At 39.6% G+C, this 11163-nt stretch overlaps 1 protein-coding gene across 8 annotated transcripts in view; it reads right to left on the bottom strand.

Annotated features, from left to right (window-relative positions):
* ube2z (ubiquitin-conjugating enzyme E2Z) overlaps window positions 1-11163 on the bottom strand; it is a 92642-nt gene that overhangs the window by 14413 nt on the left and 67066 nt on the right. For 5 of the 8 annotated variants that reach the window (XM_077618503.1, XM_077618505.1, XM_077618504.1 and 2 more), the window contains 2 exons: window positions 8518-8630; window positions 8333-8423 (listed from right to left, as the gene is read on the bottom strand). In XM_077618503.1, coding sequence (XP_077474629.1) covers window positions 8333-8423; window positions 8518-8630 — 204 coding nt within the window. Of the gene's footprint in view, window positions 1-333; window positions 600-5792; window positions 8124-8332; window positions 8424-8517; window positions 8631-11163 lie in introns of those variants that run through there. The other 3 variants (XM_077618506.1, XM_077618507.1, XM_077618509.1) reach the window with 3 other exon arrangements.

Genomic DNA, 11163 nt, shown 5'->3' with positions numbered 1-11163 from the left:
ATGGGTGTGAATTGTCCCTATGTGCCCTACGACTTGCCAAAACCAGTCCAGCGTGTACCCTGCCTACCGCCCATAGTTAGCTGGTTTAGTCTCCAGCACCCCCATAACCCAAGTGATGCAAAAAGGATGAACTAAAGAATGTGTCTGTACTAAAAACTAAAAAAAAATCATTACAATAACAAAGGCTATTTTGTAAGTGTAGTTTCTTGACTAAGGTTGAACAGCTTCTCAAATTACTATTGAAATGATTTATCACCAAACTAATGTAATACCCACATCCAATGAGTTAGGGACCTAATGCCATCATTTACCCATGTAGAGATATAAGGAACATATGACAGATGATAATGTGCCATTTAATGAACTAATTTTCATTACTTTCTTTTTAAATTATAAATTTTCATTATCTGTGTTTTACAGCGTCATGGGTGGATGCTACCCTGGCTGTCAGGGTCCATCTCCGAGGAGCTGGTTTCAGAGTCAGAATCGTCATTGGGATCACACATTGCACGTTTTTCCCCTATTCGCCTATGAATGGTGCCGAGACGAATCTGCAGGCGTTGATAGTCAAAACGGCCACGCTTTTCTCCAAATGGGTCCTGAATGGGTTTGCAGAGGATATACAAACAGGATTATTCAATAATCAAATAAATAAGCAAATCATTTAATTATTATTTATTGATGATTTATTTTTCTGTTTTGTTGTTGTTATTTGTGGACTTGGTGATGCCTGAAAACGGCACTCGGTCGTTTCGTCGAAAGACGTTTGGTCGACCGGACGTTTGGTCGACCGGACGTTTGGTAGAACGGACGTTTGGTAGAACGGACGTTTGGTCGACCAGACGTTTCGTCGTCGCGGGATTCGCGCGCTCGCCCGCCCCCGGATTCGTATGTGTACATGTTTTTCAACCTTGGCCCGCGGGCCATATACGGCCCGTTAGGCTTTTTAATCCGGCCCGCCGCCAGCGTTGTCCAAATTATAGTAAAAGTCAATGACCTCATTCATTTCCCTTTGCCCTGCAATCACATCATCTGTGAATTTGCTGTCTTCTTTTTAATAAAATTTTTAATAAAATAATTTTACTTATTGCCTTTTATTTTAATGTCAAAGTTCTGGGCTAAAAGTATACTAAGACTTTTATTTAGCCGCACATCTGGCTGCCATTGACGGCGGTAGACTAATAACAGAAATAGCTTCTGCACCTCAGTCAACATGAATCGGACGTCTACCGCAGTCAATGGCAGCTTATTGATAATGTGTTTAATTTGGGACAATAATAGTATAAAAGAGGCAAATTTGTCTATACCAGGGGTAGGCAAACTTTTTGAATGCCAGCTTATTGATAGTGTTTAATTTGGGACAATAATACCGTAATTACTCGAATATAACGCGCACTCGAAAATAACACGCAGGTATAACTTTGGGCCAAAAAAATCTGGAAAAACGCAGTACTCGAATATAGTGCGCACCTAAAATTTCCCGCTGACGAAAATCAGAAATCTTACCTTTTTTTCTTCGTTTCACGATTGTTTTGTTCAAACAAATTTATTCATTAGAATCCTTCAAATGAAAAGTTCCTCTCTCTCTTTGTCTGTCCTCTCATACATCTCTTCGTTGAGAATCCTATCAACGTCCACGCTTCCTTCATCCACTTCCTCTTCCTCCCACAACACATCATCCGATTGGCTTTACGAGATGACGTAAAATCCGTGCGTCAAAGTGAGTTTGACAATGCTTTTTTCGATCGAAAATTTGTAATTTATTTTAGTTATTGATTATAACACTGAACTGAGAGAGGGTGAACTGAGACGGGTACGAGGCTAGAGGGGGGCAGTGGTGGTCTCGGCTTCACGAGATGACGTAAAATCCGTGCGTCGGCTCTACGAGATGACGTAAAATCCGTGCGTCAAAGTGAGTTTGACAATGCTTTTTTCGATCGAAAATTTGTAATTTATTTTATTCAATTCAATTTCAATTCAATTTATTTGGCAAGAAAAAGCACCAGGCTAAGGGCCATGTAACAAGACAAAAAAAAAAAAAAAAAAAATTAGTTTTTGATTACAACACGCACCCCCAACTATTGGAATTAATTATTTTGCAAAAACCTGCGTGTTATATTCGAGTAATTACGGTAGTATAAAAGAGGCAAGTTTGTCTAAACCAGGGGTGGGCAAACTTTTTGACTTGGGGGCCAGAATGGATACTAAAATTTGACAGCATTTGGGCACGCAATGTAATTTATCAAACCTGGGGATTGAAATACAATAAAAAAGACAAAATTGAAGGTGAAAATTTATTTTCAAATTTACTTTCAACATTAAGAACATATTATTATTCAACGAAAGAGAGCAGTCTTTAAATTGAGAGTGATGAGCGGTATTGCAGGGCAAAGGGAAATGAATGAGGTCCTTGATTTTTACTATAATGACAACGCCGGCGGCGGGCCGGATTAAAAAGCCTAATGGGCCGTATATGGCCCGCGGGCCGAGGTTGAAAAAAAATTTACACACACGAATCCGGGGGCGGGGCGAGCGCGCGAATCCCGCGACGACGAAACGTCCGGTCGACCAAACGTCCGGGGACCAAACATCTGGGGACCAAACGTCTTTCGACGAAACGTCCGGTCACGCTGAAAACTCATTATACAGACGCTCCCCTACTTACGAACATTCAACTTACGAACAACGGTACATACGAACATGTCTGCAAATTGCGTTTAAGTCCAAAAATGTTCGCAAGTCCAATTTTGTATTTCGCGACTTTTTCGTAGTACTTCTTTCCGCCGCTAATACCGACGCCTGGCGCTGTGAGCGCTCAGCTCACCCAGCATCTACCTTCTTCTTCGTTGCAATGCGGAAGTGCGTGAATGTATCTCCAGTGTGCAAAGAACCTTTTTCATTTGTATCATTAAATATCTCATGCATCCAATATTGAATATGGTTGGTAAAAAGCTAAAGGCTTCTATTGAGGGAGTTGCAAGGAAGAGGCAAGCCATTTCATTTGAAACGAGTGGCAATAATAACGAAGCTTGATGCGCGTGAGAGTGGTGAGCGTTTCACGGGCATTGAATCGTTCGACCGTCAGTACCATTTATAAACAGAAAGATAGAGCAGCAGGACCCAAATATTGAACGTTGCCCCAAAGTTTGCAAATCAATTGAATGATGCCATACAGTGCTACTGCATCATTTATGATGAAAAAAAGAAGAAAACTGTGCAATCGTCATTAGGTCGCTTCTTTTGGCCAGTTTCTAATACATAAATCTCTCTCTCTCTCTCTACAGTACTGTACGTATTCTCTCCATTTTATTAAATGTTTTTTTTCAGTACAAACCAATGCGTGTTACTTATACAAGCCTTAAACATACAAATGCACTTATAAAAACCTTCAATATACTTATATCGGCCTTAAACATAAATTATAATACAAAATATAGCACTGAATCAACTTACAAAAAAATTCAACTTATGAACAATCGCTCGGAACCAATTGCGTTCGTAAGTAGGGGAGCGTCTGTACTTGCATAATGACGATAAAAGCATTCAATTAAAAAACTCTACGTTGTGACGTTCGTATCATGCGAAATATCTCAAACAATTAACAGGTATAAATGACAATTTTGTTTTTCTGTATTTATATATATTATATATTTTATATATTCTTCTGTTCTTACAGAGGTGTAATCGATAATTTAGGGTTATAAATACATTTGGCACCGTCTGTGTAGTGGTTAGCTCACCTGACTTAGGCGCAGGCTCGATTTCTGCAGGTAGCAGTATGATTGTGAGTGTGAATGGTCGTTTGTCTCCATGTCATTCGGCTGACTGGCAACCAGTCTAGAGTGTAGTTTGCCTTTCGCCCTAAGTCAGGTGGGATAGGTTGCGGCAACCCCCACAACTCTTACAAGGATAGGCAGTGTGGAAGATGGAGGAATTAAATACAGACGCTCCCCTACTTACGAACGCAATTGGTTCCGAGCGATTGTTCATAAGTTGAATTTGTTTGTAAGTTGATTCAGTGCTATATTTTGTATTATAATTTATGTTTAAGGCCGATATAAGTATATTGAAGGTTTTTATAAGTGCATTTGTATGTTTAAGGCTTGTATAAGTAACACGCATTGGTTTGTACTGAAAAAAAAAAATTTAATACAATGGAGAGAATACGTACAGTACTGTAGAGAGAGAGAGAGAGATTTATGTATTAGAAACTGGCCAAAAGAAGCGACCTAATGACGATTGCACAGTTTTCTTCTTTTTTTCATCATAAATGATGCAGTAGCACTGTATGGCATCATTCAATTGATTTGCAAACTTTGGGGCAACGTTCAATATTTGGGTCCTGCTGCTCTATCTTTCTGTTTATAAATGGTACTGACGGTCGAACGATTCAATGCCCGTGAAACGCTCACCACTCTCACGCGCATCAAGCTTCGTTATTATTGCCACTCGTTTCAAATGAAATGGCTTGCCTCTTCCTTGCAACTCCCTCAATAGAAGCCTTTAGCTTTTTACCAACCATATTCAATATTGGATGCATGAGATATTTAATGATACAAATGAAAAAGGTTCTTTGCACACTGGAGATACATTCACGCACTTCCGCATTGCAACGAAGAAGAAGGTAGATGCTGGGTGAGCTGAGCGCTCACAGCGCCAGGCGTCGGTATTAGCGGCGGAAAGAAGTACTACTCCGAAAAAGTCGCGAAATACAAAATTGGACTTGCGAACATTTTTGGACTTAAACGCAATTTGCAGACATGTTCGTATGTACCGTTGTTCGTAAGTTGAATGTTCGTAAGTAGGGGAGCGTCTGTACATTTGGCTTGACTTGAACGGTTTATCTAACTGGAAAAATAACTAAGTAAAACCTTTTTTACACTATAAATCGCACTTGTTTTGATAATATAAGGCTTTTTCCCCACAAATCATACTTTATGATGCTTGCTTACAATGAAGTATAAGATTTGATGTTGTATGCCTTCTTTAGTCTAAACAAAGAGATGCGGCGCGGGAGAGTGACCTGAAGTGAGCACTCCACCTTCGTCATAAATCTTCTTCATGGACGCTCAAAGAGGCTTCCTGCTGCTTCAGTTCTCATTGCGGTTTTGACTTTTAGTAATGAGTTTATGAACCTGGTTTGACTTTTAATAATGATTATGCATGTGAGTGAAAATGAGATGAGAGATGAGTCACTTCTTGATAATTGTACTTGTGTACTTGCATTTCAGTAAAGGCGCAAAAACATGTATTGTGGTAGTAATAATGGGGGTGATCCTACTTTGTGGTTATTTTATTATTTTGGCCATGTCTGGTCCACATTAACAATGATATTCGAGAGATTACTGTATTGTAATTTTTCAAGATTCAAATCATATGACAAGACAAGTCATTTTGTTGCTTATTTATAAAGTAACGTGAACTGGAACTTGTTTGGTTTCCCGGTTTCAACATTTGGTGACGTAACGTTGACCACAAAATTGCTTTTTCCGGTAATATTAAAAGATTGAAGTAATCTTGGAAGAAACATCACTTGAACTGGAAGTTGTTTTGGGGTCCATGGACTTCAACTTTTGACGACATAAGGGTGGTGTAGAAAATTAGATATTGAAATACTTTTTTTGTTTCTTTGATTCCTGTTGATAAAACTTTGATGAGAATGACTTTATTTGGTAGCTATAGGTGACAGTTTTAAATGAGATGATTTGCAGATCGTGGTGTGCCTTGAAATCTTTGCAATGCAAAAACTGCAAAAAGTGTGTGACTTCTCAAAAATTGTTGGGAAAAACTGGTTTATACGACAATCAGGCTACAGTTTATTTATTCCGTAATACACACACAAGCACACGCAAACACACCCACAAACATATCATGGTTTTAGGAAGAATGCCATTTCCTTTCGTAATTTTAAAATAGATTTGCTTAGCGATAGTCGGTCGAGAGGTTGGCATTGAGCCTCACAACACATCTCTTTTGACCGCTATTTATCGTCAGTGTTCTTTATTTAAAATTATTGGTGCGAATGAAATTAATAAGCGGACCCTGTTATTCAGCGAGGAAAAACAGAAGATAAGAAAGTGCTGTGCGAGTGACTGATTTTGCAAGGATATCCAGCAGTAACCCACCTTTTAGCATTGCTACGCTATTGAAGCAAAAGGAAGTATTAAAAGCAACGACTACTTGGCAGGGCCTCTCTGTACTGAACGACGAGAAGGAGAGAGTGTTACACCTTTGGAGTTCTATTTATGGCTAAGTTATTTTGAATTCATAATTTGAATTTGTTTAGATGTGTTTATGTGCATGTGTTCGTGTGCTAACTTAACATTTTACTAAAACTATTTTTTTTTGCCAAATTTGACCGCCATGTAAAAAATAAACCAAACGGAGTAGTCGTACCTCTACTTACAAATGCCTTTTGATACGAAATGTTCAGGTTCCGAAACCCATTGATATGGCCCAACATACAAAAAAAATATCCAAGGTACGAAATCCCCCTGAACGTAAATGTATTTCCTGTATTTGTTAATTTATTTTTAAAATGTCCTTGTAATATTATTGTGGCCAGTTTTACTTCCGGTTAGTGCCTTTTAGAACAACAACTCTCCTGTCCGCGGTTTGTCTTCACCGTTCTCTATTTAAAATTATTGGTGCGAATGAAGTGAATAAATGGGCCCTGTTATTCATCAAAAAACAGACGATAAGAAAGTGACGTGTGGTTGACTGATATTGCAAGACAATATGACTGGCTGTAACCCATCACCGAGGATCGCTACGCTATTGAAGCAGAATGAAGCATTAAAAGAGACGATTCCTTGGCATAGCTTCTCTGTACTGAACGACGAGATGGAAAGACTGTTAGTCCTTTGCAGTTCTATTTAATGCTAAGTCGTTTTGAATTCGAAGTTTGAAGTTGTTTAGAGGTGTGTTTATGTGCATGTGTTCATGTGCTAGCATTAGCTTCCTCTTTACTGTACTGGGCCACTGCACATTTTTTGCATGCTTGTTATTCATTTTAACACATGAATAAAGGATTTTAATATCATTTTCTTTTTTTTTTATGTTTCTTACATATGTCAAACAAAAGTGGGAGACTTTGATCATTGTTAAAGGGTTTAGTTGGTATTTTTCTGAGGACCATGGAACGAATTACAGAATTTACATATAAAGTACTGCTCTACTTACGAAATATTCAAGATACGAAAAAAGTTCTGGAACCAATTAATTTTGTAATTAGAGGTACGACTGTAGAATCATCCTGACCGTCCATGGTTGTCCTTTTAGAAACAGAGACCTAATGTGGGGGGACCCGGTGGACGAGTGGTTAGCACGTCACCCTCAATGTTCTGACTTCGAGGGTTCAATCCTAGGTCTGGACCTTCCTGTGCGGAGTTTGCATGCGCTCCCCATGCTTGCATGGGTTTTGTCAGAGTACTCTGGTTTCCTCCCATATCCTAAAAACATGCGTGGTTGGCGGGTTGGTACACGGTCGATTGGTCGCCGATCTTTTGATCGCCCGGAAGGGAAGTGATAATTACCATTTAAACCGTTGCTCAAATTCCCTAAATACAAACCGCAAATTACTATTTAGTCATACTTAATGCCCTAGTAATTATTAGGCTAAAGAAAAGCTCCAAATTTCCCAGACTTTTATTGTTTTTTGTTGGAGAACTATTTAAGACCCTGACTGACTTAGCTTCTTAAAGGGAAACACATGTACATACAAACTCATACACTCACACGTCGGCTCAATGAAACTGCTCATGGCCATTGTTGGCTTTTATTGATGCGTGGACCGTGTTGTTTTACCTTGTCTTGTCGCCGGTCTTTTGGTCGTCGGTCTTTTGGTCGCCAGTCTTTTGGTCGCCCGTTGTCGCGGTCGGGGCGACCAAAAGACTGCGACCAAAAGACCGGCGACCAGAAGATGGCGACCAAAAGACGGTGACCAAAAGACCGGCGACCAATCGACCGCACACAGGCTGGTTGACCACTCTAAATTACCCCTAGATATGAGTGTGAGCATTGTCTATCTCCTTTGCCCAGCTATTGGTTGGGGACCAATTCAGGGTGTCCCCCACCTGGTGGCCGCAGTCTGATGGGAAATGCCTCCGGAACTTCCCGTGACCCTTTTGAGGATAAGCAGTATGGAAAATGAATGAATTAATGTCTCAGCCTTCTTTTAATGTATGCCTATTCTGTGAAAATGTGGGCTTGGCTTGTAGAAGCAGGTGATTCATGTGTGCCTTAACTGTCAGTAAATCTAGACTCACTTTTAAGTATTTCTTAATGAAATGACTTCTTATATTGAGACATCGTTTAATGAATAAGTTTTCACCTTCAATTTCTGTCCTTGTAGATGCAGCCTCTCTTTGCAAATTCCTTCATAAAAATCATAGTATTGTAGAAAGGACTTCTCCATCACACTCCTTAAAATAAACACATCGACATGCAAGGGTCAGATTGTAAAATGACAAGAGCATAGCAAGGAAGCACAAAAGAGAAGGGAAAGTAAAGTCTTGCCACAAGGCTTCAGGACAGGGAATTTTGCCTTCCAACATGTCACACACAGCAACTCTCATAGTTTCATGACGGATACACTCATTGTAGTTCTTAATATCCCCAGGATGACGCTCCTGAAAGTTAAGGACAAATGGTCAGGATATAAGATAAAATATGGTGCTAGTAAAAACATTTACAGTCCAGTAAATTTCAAAGGCCGGTGTGCGACAACATTTAAGTATGGGAGTTTTTTTTTTACACATCCTGAACTAATTTCAAATATCGATTATTGTCGTAAAATATTTTGCGGGTGAAAATGAAGGTTGGGTGTGACACTCTTGTACAGTAGATGGCAGTATCTACTAATTGTTGCTTCCAATCTGCGATTAATCATTTTTACAGTAGGTGGCAGTATGCAACAAAATTGTTGCTTCAAATCTGCCATTAATCAAAATGTGGAAATTCTAAGTTTTCTGTTTGAATAAACTATGAATTAGTCATCATGTAGTCTAATGACCTCATATAGTTGCAAGAAAGTTTTTGCAGGTGCATTAGTTGTAATGTGTAAAGTTTATAATCAGTGTTCATATAATAATCTTTTTTAAATTGGTGGTGCTACATTCTTTGTTAAATAAAAACTGGTACATTTTTGTTCAAAGAATTTATGAGTAATTGACAATTTATATCAGCGCTTTACTTACAGAGAAAAATCTTAAACAGCAGCACTTAAAAAAAACATGATTTGGCACATTTTTTTATTGAGATTTTTTGTTTCATACTCAGAACCCTTATTTAATTAAACACTTGAACACGTTTTATGTAGTTAAAAAAGTAAAGTTGTCGTAAAATATTCAGAGTAATTAGTCGTTCATTTTGGCTTCATTTTTACCTAAAACACATACAAAACATAACATCAACAAAAAACAAAAAAATCCAGGTCGGTGCACCTGTGTGGAGTTTGCATGTTCTCTCCGGGCCTGCATGGGTTTTTTTCGGGTACTCGGGTTTCCTCCCACATTCCAAAGACATGCACGGTAGCCTGATTGGACACTCTAAATTGTCCTTAGTTATGAGTGTGAGCGGGAATGGTTGTTTGTTCCTTGTGCCCTGCGATTGGCTGGCCACCAATTCAGGGTGTCCCCTGACTCACCCAAAGTCAGCAGGGATGGGCTCCAGCACCCCCCACGACCCTAATGAGGATTAAGCGGTTCAGAAAATGAGATGAGATGAATCTTTGTATGACTACTTATTAATGTGTGCACTTCATGGTGAAGCTTTAAATCTCATTGCAGTTGTATAATGACAATAAAGGCATTCAATTCAATTGTTCACTTTATTTCCACATTCTCCACCAGCCCGTACCCTAACGACTTGATGTCCCCTACCTTCTTTACAGCCATGTTTTATCTTCACTGTTCTGCCTGGGATGTTCTCCTTTACACATCTGTTTATTCTGTGTTCTTCTTGTTCCCCTTGATTCCTCATTTTTCTACAAGAGCCTCTACCTGATCCCTGGTTTAACTGCAGAACACAATATCATCTGCAAACCTCATATTACAAGGAGCTTCTAGTCTCACCTCATTTGTCAGTCTAGCCATCACCATGCCTAAATAAAAACAGGAGTTAGAGCTAACCCATGGTGTAATCTCACCTCAACACCAAAGTCTTGTGTCACTCCTACTGCATACTTTACTATTATAGTACAACTGTCATACAAGTCCTGAACTACTCTGACATACTACTCTGCTACTCCAGATGTCCTCATGAAGTACCACAGTTCCTCTTGCGGTACCCTGTCATTGATTTTCTCTACCTACAAACAACACAATATGGGCTCCTTCTGACCTTCCCAGTACATCTACAGTCGTATGAAGAATTTTGGACTTACATGCGAAAAAATGTGGTAATGGATTTTAGAATAAGCATAATTTCCCGAGGCCTGGGGTGACATGGAGTGTTTTCAGTGCACGGAAGACATTCCCTGTTCTTTCCTGGGCGGGTGGAATATGCTTTGTCATGCATCATACTGATAACTATTTACGGATTGCATAAGCAAGGAACAATTGATGTTAACTAGATGAGGTTACTTTCTAGAGCTTTGAAGGCAAATTGAGAGAACTTAGGTTTAGATCTTACAATTACCAGATTTTCACGACCATAAGGTACACTAAAAAGTCTTAAATTTTCTCCAAAATAGACAGGGCACCGTGTGTATGCTCCGAGCTCCAAATCCTGACTGAGGGCACTTCTGGCCGACACGCCTTTTATATAGAGAGAAGGCGGACGTGGGTGGGGTAAGGCTTGCGGAGGGGGTGTATGTGAGAAGACGCTAAAGCCACGCCCCTACCAGGTACCAGTATATAGTGTGGGCATGTGCTTTATTGCAAAACAATTTCGGTTTGGTTTCTAAGGCCCCCCGAAAATGAATAATACAAAGAGGCACGCTTACAAAGCTCAGTTCAAGCTTCAAGCCATCGATTATGCAGTGGAACATGGTAATAGAGCAGCCACGAGGGAATTTAACATCAATGAATCTATGGTTCGCAATTGGAGAAAGCAGGAGAACGAGCTTCGCCAAGTCAATAAGAGGAAGATGAGTTTCCGTGGAAACAAGTCGAGGTGGCCTGACTTGGAAGATCAACTGGAGCGGTGGATTCTTGATCTAAG

This window comes from Stigmatopora argus, chromosome 14 (genome assembly GCF_051989625.1).
Source record: "Stigmatopora argus isolate UIUO_Sarg chromosome 14, RoL_Sarg_1.0, whole genome shotgun sequence".
Taxonomy (NCBI): Eukaryota; Metazoa; Chordata; class Actinopteri; order Syngnathiformes; family Syngnathidae; genus Stigmatopora; species Stigmatopora argus.
This window is presented reverse-complemented; position numbering and strand designations above follow the sequence as displayed.